We start from the raw sequence: 16,464 nt of genomic DNA on the forward strand, positions 1-16,464 counted from the left end.
GTGGACTGCTTCAGCCCAGGAGCTAACCGACACTGCAAACCCCATCTCTACAAAAAATACAACAGGTAGCTGGGGCCAAGTGCACTGGGTCATACCTGTAATTCCAGCACTTTGGGAGACTCAGGCAGGTAAATCGCTTGAGTTCAGTAGTTTAAGACCAGCCTGGGCAACATGGTGAAACACTGTCTCTACTAAAAACACAAAAACTAGCCTGGCATAAGCCCAGCTACTTGGGAGGGTGAGGTATGAGAATCACACAAGAGGCAGAGGTGGCAGCGAGCCAAGATTGCGCCACCACACTCTAGCCTAGGTGACAGAGTAAGACTCAATCTCAAAAAGAAAAAAAAAAATAGCAGGGCATGGTGGCATGTACCTGTAGACCCCAGCTACTTGGGGAGAGCTACAGTGGGAGGACTGTTTTGAGCCCAGGAGGCTGAGGATCAGTGAGACCAGATCACAGCACTGCACTATAGCCTGGATAACAAAGTGAGATTCTATCTCAAAAAAAAAAAAAAAGGGGGGGAGAGGAAAAAAATATATATATATACATATACATATATATATATATACGTATATATTTCTTTTTATATATATAAAAGTTTTAAATTTGTTTATTTTTTTTGAGACAGAGACTTGCTCTGTCACCAAGCTGGAGTGCAGTGGCATGATCTTCACTCACTGCGACCTTCGCCTCTTGGATTCAAGTGATTCTCCTGCCTCAGCCTCCCGAGTAGCTGGGACTATAGGTGCACACCACCACACCCAGCTGATATTTTATATTTAGTAGAGACGGGGTTTCACCATGTTGGCCAGGATGGTCTCAATCTCTTGACCTTGTGATCCACCCTAAGGATGCTTCCTAAGTGTCTTTGGGACACCTAGGCCTCCCGAAGTGCTGGGATTACAGGCATGAGCCACCGGGCCTGGCCTTATAATTATTTTTATAACTCATACATATACTCTGTATTTCCTGGGCACCTTCTATATGTGTATGAATGAATTATTAGGATTAGTATTTAGTGCTTGAAGTCACATGATCGTAGCATCAAAGAAATATATCAATTTTAGCCTCAGTCCAAGGCATAAATCCCAGATTTGCCACCTGTTAGCCAAATTCATTTTCTAGTGTTGTCATAACAACTTACCACAAATAGCTTAAAACAATACAGATTTGGGGCCAGGCACAGTGGCTCTCACCTGTATTCCCAGCACTTTGGGAGGCTGAGGCAGGCAGATCACCTGAGGATGGGAGTTCAAGACCAGCCTGACCAATAAGGAGAAACCCCGTCTCTACTAAAAATACAAAATTAGCCAGGCATGGTGGCTGATGCCTGTAATCCCAGCTATTTGGGAGGCTGAGGCAGGAGCATCATTTGAACCCGGGGGAGGGAGGTTGCGGTGAGCTGAGATCATGCCAATACACTCCAGCCTGGGGGACAAGAGCAAAACTCCGTCTCAAAAAATCATATACAGGTTTATTATCTGTAGTTCTGGAGGTGAAAAGTCTGTAATGATTCTCACTGAGCTAAATTCAAGGCATCAGCAGGGCTGTGCTCCTTCCGAGAGGCTTAGGGAAGAACTCTTTTCTTGCTTTTCCAGCCTCGAGAGGTGACCCCATGCCTTGGCTTGTGCCGCCTTCTACATCCCTTTCCTGACTCCTCTGTGCTTTCCTCTTCCACATTTAAGGACCCTGTGATCACACCAAGGCCACGAGGATGACCCAGGATCATCTCTCCAGTTCAAGGTCAGCTGATTAGCAACCTTAATTCCGCTATGCTATGCAGCATACCAGGAACTAGGATGCAACACCCTGGGGGCCATTATTCTCCTAACCACACAAGTCACTGCGTGACTTGGAGCAATTACTTAACTTAAACAAGTCTACTAATCTATACAACAGAGATATTTTACCTGTCATGCAGTCATTACAGGAACTTGCCTTGCAACATGTCTAGAATAGTCCTTAACAAACAGTAAGTGCTACTATTTTCCTTGCATTATATATGCCAAGTACACATAAGGACAAATAAACAACATCACCTGCCAGCAGGGTCAAGGGACAGAATTAAACATGACCATAAGTGCTGTCACAGAGGGGAGTACAGAGGTCAGAGGAAATGGCTCACCTCAGGGGAATCATAAATGCTTCCCAAAAGGGCGATGGTTGAAAAGAAGCTGAGGAAGTGGGAGCCACAGGATACAGGAGAGAGGAGAAAGAAGACAGGAAGAAAAATCACACAGGGCTACTCTAACAATCTTGATAAGCAACAAAGAAGGCCTGAGTAGAAACATTAGCTTAAAACAAAACTGCCATTTTTGCAGGCAAAAAAAAAAATTTTGGATATAAGCAATTTTTTAAGTTTCAACCTAATGGAAGAAAAACAGAGTAGGTACAAACATTTGGTAATTACTGAAGATAAAGTTAGGTTAAGAGGCCAGTGGTGGTGGGTCATGCCTCTAATCCCAGCACTTTGGGAGGCCGAAGTAGGTGGATCACCTGAGGTCAGGAGTTCGAGACCAGCCTACATGGTGAAACCCCAACCCTACTAAAAATATAAAAATTAGCTGGGCATGGTGGCACATTCCTATAATCCCAGCTACTCAGGAGGCTGAGACAGAAGAATCACTTCAACCCCGGGAGGCAAAGGTTGCAGTGAGCCAAGATTGTACCGTTGCACTCCAGCCTGGATGACAAGAGCAAACCTCTGTCTCAGAAAAAAGAAAAAGTGATGAGGAAAAGCAAAGGAGTTCCCCCTCCTACCCCTTAAAATTCTTTTAGGATTAAAAATTATATTTGTCTGTTCAAAAAGAAACGAATTTCATTGGCCAGGTATGGCGGCTCATGCCTGCAATCCCAATGCTTTGAGAGACTGAAGTGGGAAGATCACTTGATGAGAAGAGTTCAATATCAGCCTGGGCAATAGAGTGAGACTCCGTCTCTACAAAAAATTAAAGGAGCTGGGCATGCTGGCGCCTACAGTCTCAGCTACTTTGGAGGCTGAGGCAGGAGAACTGCTTGAGTCTAGGCGTTCAAGCCTGTAGTGAGCAATGATTGTGTCTGTGAGTAGCCACTGTACTCCAGCCTGGGAGATATGGTGAGACCCCATCTCTTAAAAAAAATAAGAAAGGGCCAGGTGCAGTGGCTCACGCCTATAATCCTAGCACTTTAGGAGGCCAGGGCGGGCAGATCATAAGGTCAGGAGTTCAAGACCAGCCTGATCAACATGGTGAAACCCCAGCTCTACTAAAAATACAAAAATTAACTGGGCGTGGTAGCGTGCACCTGTAATCCCAGCTACTCAGGAGACTGAGGCAAGAGAATCGCTTGAACCCGGGAGGCGGAGGTTGTGGTGAGCTGACACCATGCCATAGCATTCCAGTCTGGGCAATAGAGCAAGACTCCATCTCAAAAAAAAAAAAAAAAAAAAACAACTTCAGCAAAACAAGAGCTTTTTGTGTACCAAAGGACAGAACACAGTGAAAAGTCAACTCAAAAAATGAGAGAAGGGCTGGGTGCAGTGGCTCACACCTGTAATCCCAGCACTTTGGGAGGCCAAGGTGGGTGGATCACTTGGAGACCAGCCTCGGCAACATGGGGAAACCCCGTCTCTTCAAAAAGTACAAAACGTAGCCATCTTTGGTGGCACATGCCTGTTGTCCCAGCTACTTGAGAGACTGAGGTGGAGGGATCACTTGAGCCCAGGAGGTGGAGGTAAACAGAGAGCCATCACTGTGCTCCAGCCCAGGGAACAGAGTGAGACCCTGTCTTGGGGAGGGGAGAGAAGAAGAGTGAGAGACAGAAAATATTTGCAAATCATACATCATGTATCTGATAAGAAACTGGTAGCTGGCTAGGCACAGTGGCTGACGCCTATTGTCCTAGTACACTGGGAGGGGCCAAGACAGGAGAATCACTTGAGCCCAGGAGTTAGAAACCAGACTGGGAAACCAGCCTCGGCAACATGGCAAGACCTTGTCTCTACAAAATATTTTTTAATATTAGCTGGGTGTGATGTTGTGCACCTGTGGTCCCAGCTACCCAGAAGGCTAATGTGGGAGGATCCCTTGAGCCTAAGAAGTTGAGGCTGCAGTGAGCCATGTCTGAGCCACTGCACTCAGCCTGGGTGAGAGCAAGAACCTGTCTCAAAAAATAATAATAAATAAAAGATGAAAGAAAAAAAAAGAAAGAAAACCAATTAACCTAAAAATTGCGAGCAAAAGATCTGAACAGACGTTTCTCCAGACACACAAATAGCAAGTAAGTACATGAAAAGGTACACAATCAACATCATTCATCATCAGGGAAATGCAAATCAAAACCATGAGACATCCCTTCACAACCATTAGGCATCAGGATGGCTATTACCAAAAAAACAGAAAATGACAAGCCAGTGAAGATGTGGAGAAGCTGCAACCCTTGTGCACTGCTGGTGGGAATGTAAAATGCTGTGGCCACTGTGAAAAAATGATACGATTCCTCAGAAAATTAAAGCTAAGGTTACCATGTAATCCAACAATCACAATTCAAAAGAACCAAAAGCAGGGACTGCTAACAGACATCTGTACAACAATGATCATGGCAAGACCACTGAGAATAACCAAAAAGTAGAAGCAAACCGAGTGTCCATACATGGATGAATGAATCAACAAAATGTAGTATATACACACAGGAATACGATTCAGCCTTCAAAAAGAAGACAATGCTGACACATCAGGATATGGTCGAACCTGAAAGATACTATGCTAAGTGAAATAAGCCACACAGAAAAAGCTACATACTATGAGTCCATCCTTGTAATATTTCTGAAATGACAAAACCATTTGAGTGGTGATTAGAGGTCCAAAACAGCAGAAGACGTAACTATGGCTGTTAATATAGTAGCACATGGGACATTTGTGCTAATAAATCCGTTCAATACCTTGACTGCAATGGCACATACACATGTGACAGAATTATGCAGAGCTCGCTGGGTGTGGTGGCTCATGCCTATAATCCCAGCACTTTGAGGTGGGCAGATTACTTGAGCCCAGGAGTTCAAGACCAGCCTGGGCAACATAGTGACACCCTGTCTCAATTATTTAAAAAAAGGCTGAGGCGAGCAGATCACAAGGTTAGCAGTTCGAGACCACCCTGGCTAACACGGTGAAACCCCATCTCTACTAAAAATACAAAAAATTAGCCAGGCGTGTTGGTGTATGCCCGTAATCCTAGCTACTCGGGAAGCTGAGGCAGGAGAATTGCTTGAACCCAGGAGGTGGAGCTTGCAGTGAGCAGAGATTGCACCACTGCACTCCAGCCTGGGCAACAGAGCAAGCCTCTGTCTCAAAAAAAAAAAAAAAAAGAAAAGCAATAAATATATATATTAAAAGGGGTCGGGAGTGGTGGCTTAAATGTGTAATCCCAGAACTTTGGGAGGCCTAGGTGGGTGAATCCGGGCAGATCACTTGAGCCCAAGAGTTTCAGACCAGCTGGCCAACACAGTGAAACCCCATCTCTACTAAAAATACAAAAATTGGTCAGGTGCAGTGGCTCACGTCGGTTAATACCAGTACTTGCAAGGCCGAGGCAGGCGGATCATGAGGTCAGGAGTTCAAGACCAGCCTGACCAACATGGTGAAACTTTGTCTCTACTAAAAATACAAAAAACTGAACAGGCAAGGTGGCAGGTGCCTGTAATCCCAGCTACTTGGGAGGCTGAGGCAGGAGGATCACTTAAACTTGGGAGGCACACGCTTCAGTGAGCCGAGATCGAGCCACTGCATTCCAGCCTGGGCGACAGAGCGAGACTCCGTCTCAAAAAAATAAAACAAAACAAAACACAAAAATTAACCGGGCGGTGGTGTGTGACTGTAAGTACCAGCTACTCAGGAGGCTGAGGTGAAGAACTGCTTGAACCTGGGAAGTGGAGGTTGCAGTGAGCTGAGAAAGTGTCACTGCACTCCAGCCCAGGTCACAGAGCAAGACTGTCTCAAAAAAAAATTTTTTTTTTTAATTTTTTTAATTGCACAGAACTAAATACACATACATAAATGTGTGGATGTTAAAGTGATGGGATCCGACAAATCTCCGTGGACAACAGCAATGTTAACATCCACCATGCTGCTGTGCTGTAGCTGGGAAAGACGTCATCACCAGGGGAAATGGGGAGGCACACAGGCCCCTCTGGATTATTTCCCACTACTGTATATAAATTCACTATTGGCTTAAGAGTTCAAAGAAGTAACCAGGCATTTGTTGTTACACTTACAGATTTTGAATAAAGAAAATCAAGTGAAGCCAAGCAATACCTTCTTCCATGGACTTAGTGAAGTTGCACAGAAGCGAGGACAACCCCTTCAAACAGCCTGCCACAACAGGTAGCTTGGGCTCTCTTACTGCTGATGTCATCTAAAAGGAAAGATTTAAGAAGTTGTCACAAGAGAAAAACACAACCACGTCAATGGAAGCAGAATATCAGAAAGTTCATCATACCTGGGTCTTAAGTTCACCCAGAAAAGCACGGAACAGGTTTTCTGCATTGTTTATCATCTCACTAGGATGAACTTCACCCAATAATCCCAAGAGCTCATATACTTTTTCTAAAACTGAAAAAAAAAATTTAGACAAGTGAAGGCCTCAAACTACATTTAAATAAGTTAAACCAAAATGTATAACCAAAATAAAATTGTGTTAAGTTCAAAATAAATTTTTAGGACATAAAAACACATAGCTTTTAGGATTGCATTCTTTCCTGATTAAGTTTTATGCAAATGCGCTCTGCTCCTCCTGTTTGCCAGACAGCCACATCTAGTCTCCCATCGCCAGCCACATCCCTGAGACACCATGGGGAAGGTGAAGGTCAGAGTTAACGGATTTGGTCATATTGGGCGCCTGGTCACCAGGGCTGCTTTTAACTCTGGTAAAGTCGATATTGTCGCCATCAATGATCCCTTCATTGACCTCAACTACATGGTCTACATGTTCCAGTATGATTCCACCCATGGTAAATTCCATGGCACTGCCAAGGCTAAGAATGGGAAGTTTATTATCAATGGAAATCCCATCACCATCTTCCAGGAGCGAGATCCCTCCAAAATCAAGTGGGGCGATGCTGGCGCTGAGTACGTGGTGGAGTCCACTGGCGTCTTCACCACCATGGAGAAGGCTGGGGCTCACTTGCAGGGGGGAGCCAAAAGGGTCTTCATATCTGCCCCTTCTGCTGATGCCCCCATGTTCGTGATGGGCGTGAACCATGAGAAGTATGACAACAGCCTCAAGATCGTCAGCAATGCCTCCTGCACTACCAACTGCTTAGCGCCCCTGGCCAAGGTCATCCATGACAACTCTGGTATCATGGAAGGACTCATGACCACTGTCCACGCCATCACTGCCACCCAGAAGACCGTGGATGGACCCTCCGGGAAACTGTGGCGTGATGGCCGTGGGGCTCTCCAGAACATCATCCCTGCCTCTACTGGAGCTGCCAAGGCCGTGGGCAAGGTCATCCCTGAGCTGAACGGGAAGCTCACTGGCATGGCCTTCCGTGTCCCCACTGCCAACGTGTCAGTGGTAGACCTGACCTGCCGTCTGGAAAAACCTGCCAAATATGATGACATCAAGAAGGTGGTGAAGCAGGCGTTGGAGGGCCCCCTCAGGGGCATCCTGGGATACACTGAGCACCAGGTGGTATCCTCTGACTTCAACAGCGACACCTATTCTTCCACCTTTGATGCTGGGGCTGGCATTGCCCTCAATGACCACTTCGTCAAGCTCATTTCCTGGTATGACAATGAATTTGGCTACAGCAACAGGGTGGTGGACCTCATGTCCCACATGGCCTCTAAGAAGTAAGACCCCTGGACCACCAGCCCCAGCGAGAGCACAAGAGGAAGAGAGGCCCTCACTGCTAGGGGGTCCCTGCCACAGAGTCCCCCACCACACTGAATTGCCCCTCCTCACAGTTTCCATGCAGACCCCTTGAAGAGGGAAGGGCCTAGGGAGCCCCACCTTGTCGTTTACCATCAATAAAGTCCATAGTCTTAACTAAAAAAAAAAAAAAAAAAAAAAAAGTTTTATGCAAATGCATTAATGCATAAGAGTTTCCTTTTTAAAGGAATCATTTTGTAAAAATGTAACATTTTTGGCCAGGCCCGGTGGCTCACACCTGTAATCCCAGCACTTTGGGAGGCAGAGGCGGGTGGATCACCTGTGGTCGGGAGTTCAAGATCATCCTTCCCAATATGAAGAAACCCCATCTCTACTAAAAAGACAAAACATTACCTAGGCATGGTGGAATATGCCTGTAATCCCAGCTGCTTGGGAGGCTGAGGTAGGAGAATCACTTGAACTGAGGAGGCAGAGCTTGTGACCAGAGATTGCATCATTGCACTCCAGCCTAGGCAACGAACGAAACTCCGTCTTCAAAAAAAAAAAAAAAAAAAAAATTAATGTTTTTATGAAGGGAAATCTTCACACGTTGCTTTTGTTTGGTTCCATTTTGGTTTGTTTTCAGCAAAAAGGATACATTTGCAAAACATGTAAGACCTTAGTACAGAAAACCTAAATCTTACACCAATAATTTGTTAACATTAATTTACTAAACTATTGGAAAATAACATGTAAATGCATCTCACCTGTATCTGGTATTTTTTTTTTCAATGCAAGCTCTCCATAGAATTTACTAAACAATTCTCCAATTTTCAATTCATCCATGAGTCTAGAACTTCTAAAAGTCTGAAGTAACTAAAAGAATACAAATTCGTACATCAGTGTAGTGCAGGAATCAAGAAAAAAAAGAATAAAAATTAGCATTCTCTCTAAAGAGGAAAATAAAGGGATTCCTCTATCTCAGTGTGTCTGTACACAGCAAAGGTTCAGAATCAGGTGTGTCTCAAAGATTTACATTTGGCCTCTTGGGATTCACATCCAACCCAGCTTATCTGGGAATTAGAGATTGAGGTGGGTGGTGCAAGAACACCAGGGGAAGAGTGTTCTAGGCTTGTTACCTTCCCAAGAAACCAAGATGACTAGAACCATTCTCTCAAAACCAAGGACCAACAAGAAACAAAGGAATTCTAAAATACAGATACAAAAAAAAACCAGAAACAGGTCACAGTGACCCCAACAACCACTTAAATGCAACATATCAACCCATTCCCACTGCTAAGGTTTTAGGAAAAACCTCAGAGATACGAGGTGATCTTTCAGCAATTCCTAATAGCATTAGGTTTCGCCAAAGCCAGTAAGGGCGATAAAGGAAAGAGCAATAAATTCCTTAGTCATTTTCCTCCTTCATTCTCCTCACAACTCAAAATTCTTCTTTTACTACACAAAAGAGTCTGGGAACAAAAAGCCAGGGTATTGTCAAGTGATATATCTTACCCATACATCAATGTGATTAGATTCTACCCTTCCCCAAAACTCTCACCCAAAACAAAATTGAAAATTCTGACTTTCAAAAATTATATGTTTAATATAAAATACATGTACTTAGAAACATAATTACCTTAATAAGAAGGTCCAGGGCTGGAATTTTACATTTAGCAGCTCTATCTTTTGTATAAACACTGGTACAAGTATTCTAGGTTTTAAAAAAGACATAACCAAAATCATCAATAAGATATAAAAACTAAGACTCAGCAATATCTAAAACTACATCTCCAAGAGGAACAATACCAAAATTTAGTATTTAGCTGTCAAAAATGTAACATTAGGCTGGGTGCAGTGGCTCATGCCTGTAATCCCAACACTTTGGGAGGCCAAGGCGGGTGGATCACAAGGTCAGGAGGTCAAAACTGGCCTGGCCAGCATGGTGAAACGCCATCTCTACTAAAAATACAAAAATTAGCTGGACATGGTGGCACGCACCTGTAACCCTACCTACTCAGGAGGCTGAAGCAGAATTGCTTAAACCTGGAAGGCAGAGGTTGCAGTGAGCCAAGGCTGTGCCACTGCACTCCAGCCTGGGCAACAGAGACTCCTGTCTCACAAAATAAACAAATAAATAAATAAATGAGTATGTAAATGTACAGATTAAATATTATTGACCAGATGCTGTGCTTCATGCCTATAATCCTAGCATTTTGGGAGGCAGAGATGGGAAGATCACTTTAGCTCAGGAGTTCAAGGCCAGCCTGGGCAACAAGGCAAAACCCTGTCTACAAAAAAAAAAAAAAAGATACAAAAATTAGCTGGGCACAGTGGCACACGCCTGCGGTCCCAGCAATGTCAGAGGCCGAGGTGGGATGGGGTAATCTCCTGAGCCCAGGAGATGGAGGCTGCAGTGAGCCACGATCACACACTGCACTTCAGCCTGGATGACAGAGCAAAACCCTGTCTCACAAAATAAAAATAAACAATAAAAATAAAAATTATTATTATTATTACTTTGAGACAGAATATCGCTCGTCACCCAGGCTAGAGTGCAATGGTGTAATCTCAGCTTACTGCAGCCTCCACCTCCTGGGATCAAGGGTTTCTCCTGCCTCAGCCTCCCAAGTAGCTGGGATTATAGGCACCTTGCCACCATGCCTGCTAATTTTTGTATTTTTAGTAGAGATGGGGTTTCACCATGTTGGCCAGGCTGGTCTTGAACTCTTAACCTCAGGTGATCCACCTGCCTCAGCCGCCCAAAGTACTGGGATTAGAGGTGTGAGCCACTGCGCCCAGCCAAAAATTAAAAATAATTAAAAACATTGATGCAATATGCTGTGGTAATGGTATCAACAAGAACAAAAAAAAATACAAATTAAACAGATACCTCAATGGAATTTTTTTAAGTCACTGTTCCTTATATACTTCTTATAGTACTTACTGCCATGTATCGAGAGAAAGAAATGAAATATAAAAAGGGTGACTAAAGATATTCAGTGTTCTGTGGCACAGCTACAGAAAAACAAACAAATAAAAAAAGACATTCAGAGAAGAATGGCTGGGACTCTACAGGAAAAGAGCACAGTGTAACTAAACAACATGTGTTCTGGACTGAGGCCCTGGCTCCAAAAGACAGGTGAGTTTCGTTCCTGCTAAGTTTCATTCATAAGCTAGTGAGATTAGAATAACTACCTCACAGAGTTTTGTTAAAATTAAGTAAGACAAACTGTAAATTAAAGAACTCTGTAAACTGTAAAGCACTCTCCAAAAAGTATTAGCTACTCCTACTACTGAGACAATTATTAAAAACATTAAGACTCCCATCAAGATAGCCTAGAAGTCAAAAGGGAATCAAATTTAAAACACCTATTAAAAAAGACTGATAACAGGAAGAATGCAGTGGCTCATGCCTGTAATCCCATAGCTTTGGGAGGCTGAGGCAGGAGTATCACTTGAAGCTAGGAGTTGGAAACCATCCTGGGCAGCATAGCGAAACTCCATCTCTGCAAATTAAAAAAAATTTAGCCAGGCATAATGGCTTGTGCCTATAGTCCCAGGTACTTGGGAGGTTGACACAGGAGCATCCCTTGAGCCCAGGAGTTTGAGACTCCCATGATCGCACCACTATACTCCATCCTGGGAAACAGAGCAAGACTTTGTCTCAAAGAAATAAAATTGCCAGGCCCTAGCGGGGCTAAGGCAGGAAAATCCACTGAGCCTAAGAGTTAAAGGCTGCAGGGAGCTACAACGGCACTACTGCACTCCAGCCTGGGAGACAAAGTGGAACTCTGTCTCCAAAAACAAAAATGACTGATAACCATTAAAAGTAATATTTTAGGCCAGGCATGGTGGCTCACACCTGTAATCCCACCACTTTGGGAGGTTGAGGCCAGCAGATCACAAGGTCAGGAGATTGAGACCATCCTGACCAACATGGTGAAACCCCATCTCTACTAAAAGTATAAAAAATAAGCTGGGCATGGTGGCACATGCCTGTAGTCCCAGCTACTCGGGAGGCCGAGGCAGGGGAATCACTTGAACTTGGGAATCACTTGAACTTGGGAAGCGGAGGTTGCAGTGAGCTGAGATCACACCACTGGACTCCAGCCTGGGCAACATAGCAAGACTCTGTGAAGAAGTAATATTTTTTATATTTTATCTAGTAAAAATTTACAAAACATCTTAAAAATGACCTCCAATTGAATACTTCCTTCATCCTTCATTAACTATTAGCACAAAAGAACTAGAAGCAAATTCAGGACCAATAAAAACTTACCATGCATGATACGTGGTATTTGAAAGTACAAATAAGAAACAACCTCATTTATGACTGCTAGTTCCTAACATAGGAAGAGGAAACCTGGGGACAGCAGGTTGGAGAATGTGAGACCCAAGAGAGCCAAATTTTTCCAACTATTGTCAAAGGGAACACACAAACTACAGGGAACACGATCTCACCCAGTGAAAGCCTTTTTTAAAATCGCATTTTAAAATGTTCCAGAATTGGCCGGTCGTGGTGGCTCACGCCTGTATTCCCAGCACTTTGGGAGGCTGAGGTGGGTGGATCAGGAGATCAGGAGTTCAAGACCAGCCTGGCCAAGATGGTGAAACCTCGTCTTAATGAAAACAAAAACAGTTCCAGAATGTCTCCACAATTCAAAAAATACTACCTGTGATGACTTTTTGTGAAAGGTATTATTTATCTCATGTGTAAAACGCTGTCAGGGGGCCAGGGAGCCTGGGGTGCCGCTGCCACCTCCTCAGGAAAAAAATTAAGGTAGTTACCAAAAAAATTATCAAAGTAGTTTCCCTGGCAAAGGCCTTTGCTTACTAAATCTAAAAAATAATGAAGAGCCTACTCTTGTAACACAATGAAGCAGAAATAAGCAAATTCCCCATTGAGAAAGGAGAGTTTTTTATCTTTAAAATAAAAATCCAAGTTCCTTACACCGTAAATTAAGTATAAGTTGATATATAATGTAATGAGGTTATTTTTTTACTTCTTACCTTAATTTCAAGACAGTAAGGCGCCATCTTCTGGCCCATTTTTTCTAAGAAAATACATAAAAACTTTAGGATTTCTTCTCTACATTCACGAAACTGTAATGAAAGAGATACACATTATAAATCTGGGTAAGAGGAGTCATTTCAGGAATATACAAGAAAATCAAAACAAAAACTGTCAACTTACTTCAATACTGTTGAGTGACTTCCGGACAAATACAAGCAAACCGAAATCTCTGGAAAAAACTAAAGATGTCTGTAATGCTGTTCAAAAAAACAAGCAAATAAGTTAAGAGACTGCCAAGAGCATCATGTAAAACTACTCCTAAGGGAGTTGCACAGATTTTCAGGGCACAGCCTTAAAAATATAAAACACTAACCCAAGGTTGCTGTATTAAAACAAGGAAAGCAAAAAATTCTAAACAATGTTCCACAGGCATACAGTAGGCAGAATAATGGCCCCAAAGATGCCTGCATCCCAATCCGTGGGGTCACACCTTGTGAATATGTTAACTATATATGGCAAAAGGAAATTAAGCTTGAAGATGGAATTAAGGTAGCTCATCAGCTGACCTTAAAAATGGGGAGATCAGGCCGGGCGCGGTGGCTTACGCCTGTAATCCCAGCACTTTGGGAGGCCGAGGCGGGTGGATCACGAGGTCAAGAGATCGAGACCATCCTGGTCAACATGGTGAAACCTCGTCTCTACTAAAAATACAAAAAATTAGCTGGGCATGGTGGCGTGTGCCTGTAATCCCAGCTACTCAGGGGGCTGGGGCAGGAGAATTGCCTGAACCCAGGAGGTGGAGGTTGCGGTGAGCCGAGATCGCGCCATTGCACTCCAGCCTGGGTAACAAGAGCGAAACTCCGTCCCCAAAAAAAAAAAAAAAAAAGTAATAAGACAATGAGATCCTGCTTAGTCATACGGGGAAAAAAAAAGGTAAGAAGATAAAGAGTGGGTCACAGAGACAAGAAGGTGTGAAAGCAGAAGATTCCAAACCTCTGGTTAGGGGGACTTGACATGCTGTTGCTGGCTTTGAAGATAGAGGGAAGGGAGCTGTGATCCAAGGAAAGGGACAGCTTCAGAAAGTATAGAACGTCAGGGACCGCAATCCTACAACCTGAACGAATAAGGCAATAGATCCTTCCAGGAGCCTTCAGAAAGAAAGCAGCCCTGCCTGGTGATACTTTGGTTCTAGGTTCCTGAGACCTGTGTGGGATTCTGACTTACAGAATCCCTCTTACAATGGCAACTGTGAGAGTAACAGATCTACGCTGTTTTAAACCACTAAGTTTGTGGTAATTGCTACAGCAGCAATAAAGAACTAACATACTTCTCCTGGAATCTCTCAGAGGAAAGGAGATACGTTGGCCGAGTGCAGTGCCTGTAATCCCAGCACTTTGGGAGGCTGAGGTGGGAGGATCACCTGAGGTCAGGAGTTCCAGATCAGCCTGACCAACACGGAGAAACCCGTCTCTACTAAAAACACAAAATTAGCCAGGCATGGTAGCACATGCCTGTAATCCCAGCTACTTGGGAGGCCGAGGCAGGAGCATCCCTTGAACCCGGGAGGCGGAAGTTGCAGCAAGCCAAGATTGTGCTATTGCACTCCAGCCTGGGCAACAAGATCAAAACTCCATCTCAAAAAATAAAAAAATAAAAAAGAGGGCCGGGTGCGGTGGCTCACGCCTGTAATCCCAGCACTTTGGGAGGCCGAGGCGGGTGGATCACGAGGTCAAGAGATCGAGACCATCCTGGTCAACAAGGTGAAACCCCGCCTCTACTAAAAATACAAAAAATTAGCTGGGCATGGTGGCGCGTGCCTGTAATCCCAGCTACTCAGGAGGCTGAGGCAGGAGAATTGCCTGAACCCAGGAGGCGGAGGTTGCGGTGAGCCGAGATGGCGCCATTGCACTCCAGCCTGGGTAACGAGAGCGAAACTCTGTCTCAAAAAAAAATAAAATAAAATAAAAATAAAAAAATAAAAAAGAAAAAAGAAAGAAGATATGTCATAAATGGAAGGTAGGCTTGAAAGTGCTTTAAAAACAAGTTGCTAAACAAAAATGAATTATAAATTTGAAACCCTGAGAAGATAAAGTAATTATACAATGTTAGTTTTTTGTTTGATATTTTCCCATTGTTAATATTTTCTTGACAACACAGAGAACATGTAAGACACATATATATGGCATCTTTTTTTTTTTTTTTTTTTTTTGAGACAGAGTCTTGCCGCCCAGGCTGGAGTGCAGTGGCACGATATGGGCTCACTGCAACCTCCATCACCTGGGTTCAAGCCATTCTCCTGCCTCAGCCTCTTGAGTAGCTAGGACTACAGGCGCACGCCACCGTACCGGGCTAATTTTTGTATTTTTAATAGAAATGAGGTTTCACCACACTAGTCAGGCTGGTCTCAAACTCCTGACCTCAGGTGATTCACCCGCCTCGACTTCCCAAAGTGCCGGGATTACAGCATAAGCCATAGCACCTGGCCACATACACGATCTTGTTTAAACTGCTTATGTTATTCCCACACCATATTCAGTACCAGCCTCTCAGGCAGAAAATTTCACCTAACTTTTGGTGAGATGGTGTTCCGGGCACAACATCCAGAAGAGGTCTGCACACTCGTGTTTTAAAGAAGGAATTACAGGAGTTTCCACACAATGAAATATTTGAATTTTTAAAATGCTGAAAAGAGGCACTTTTACTACAAAGGGGAAAAAGTTCCCACCCAGGCATTGCTAAATTAAAAGAACACCACGACTTCAATTATATTTTTTCAATCATTCTCAAAGTAGGAACAGCAAATTTAAGGGTTTGGAAAAGGTACTGGTGGGAATTAGGCGAGATTCAGAAAGCAAATACTTTCTCCTGTTCGGGCGCGGTGGCTCACGCCTGTAATCCCAACACTTTGGGAGGTAGACGCTGTTGGATCACGAGATCAGGAGTTCGAGACCGCCTGACCAACATGGTGAAACCCCACCTCTACTAAAAATACAAAAAAAATTAGCCGAGGGTGGTGGCGCGCGCCTATAATCCCAGCTACTCAAGAGGCGGAGGTTGCAGTGAACCGAAATCGCGCCATTGCACTACAGCCTGGGCGACAGAGCGAGACTCCATCTCACACACACACACCCCAACACTCTTTCTCTGGCCCTCCCCCGACTCTGCATAGGAATGATTGCCAAATTACGGGTCGTTTTCACCAACTTTGGTTTAAAAATATCTTTCCTCTAATACTAGGGGGAAAAAACCAGTATGACAAATCACTTTTTATACAGAAATTCCCTCAAGAACCTAAACGCTGTACTTCAAAATATCGTCATCTAAACAGAAAGAAGCGCCGGGCTGCCCAGCTCCAGAACGACTCGTGAAGCCAGGTCCCACCGCGGCCCAGCTCTGACCGGTACCCACCCAGCAACGCGGGGCTGCCGCTCAGCACGCATTCCTGCCCCAGGCCGCGGATCAGCTGATGACCGGCCAGGGCAGCACCGCAGCGGTCCGCGGCGGACAAGGTCTCCTGCAGCCGCAGCAAGGAGCAACGCACACCGGCTCCGGAGCCCGCCATGCCGCCGAGTCCCGCTCCCGCGCGTGCGCCTGCTCGGGC

At 44.4% G+C, this 16,464-nt stretch overlaps 1 protein-coding gene and 1 pseudogene across 5 annotated transcripts in view; one reads left to right on the plus strand and one right to left on the minus strand.

Annotated features, from left to right (window-relative positions):
• PRKDC (protein kinase, DNA-activated, catalytic subunit) overlaps positions 1-16,459 on the minus strand; it is a 183,684-nt gene extending 167,225 nt beyond the window's left edge. For 2 of the 4 annotated variants that reach the window (XM_032296353.1, XM_032296352.1), the window contains exons 1-7: positions 16,272-16,446; positions 13,044-13,120; positions 12,860-12,952; positions 9,486-9,560; positions 8,614-8,722; positions 6,473-6,585; positions 6,289-6,388 (exon numbers count right to left, since the gene is read on the minus strand). In XM_032296353.1, the coding sequence (XP_032152244.1) occupies positions 6,289-6,388; positions 6,473-6,585; positions 8,614-8,722; positions 9,486-9,560; positions 12,860-12,952; positions 13,044-13,120; positions 16,272-16,425 (721 nt within the window). In that variant the 5' untranslated portion in view covers positions 16,426-16,446. Of the gene's footprint in view, positions 1-6,288; positions 6,389-6,472; positions 6,586-8,613; positions 8,723-9,485; positions 9,561-12,859; positions 12,953-13,043; positions 13,121-16,271 lie in introns of all 4 variants that reach the window. The other 2 variants (XM_032296350.1, XM_032296349.1) reach the window with 2 other exon arrangements.
• LOC116563640 lies at positions 6,779-8,013 on the plus strand (annotated as a pseudogene). Its single transcript, XR_004274491.1, has one exon. The product of XR_004274491.1 is annotated as a glyceraldehyde-3-phosphate dehydrogenase pseudogene (transcript).
• Positions 16,460-16,464: the final 5 nt, after the last annotated feature.

Source organism: Sapajus apella, unplaced genomic scaffold, assembly GCF_009761245.1.
Source record: "Sapajus apella isolate SASKATOON/1434 unplaced genomic scaffold, GSC_monkey_1.0 scaffold35, whole genome shotgun sequence".
In the NCBI taxonomy this organism is placed as follows: domain Eukaryota; kingdom Metazoa; phylum Chordata; class Mammalia; order Primates; family Cebidae; genus Sapajus; species Sapajus apella.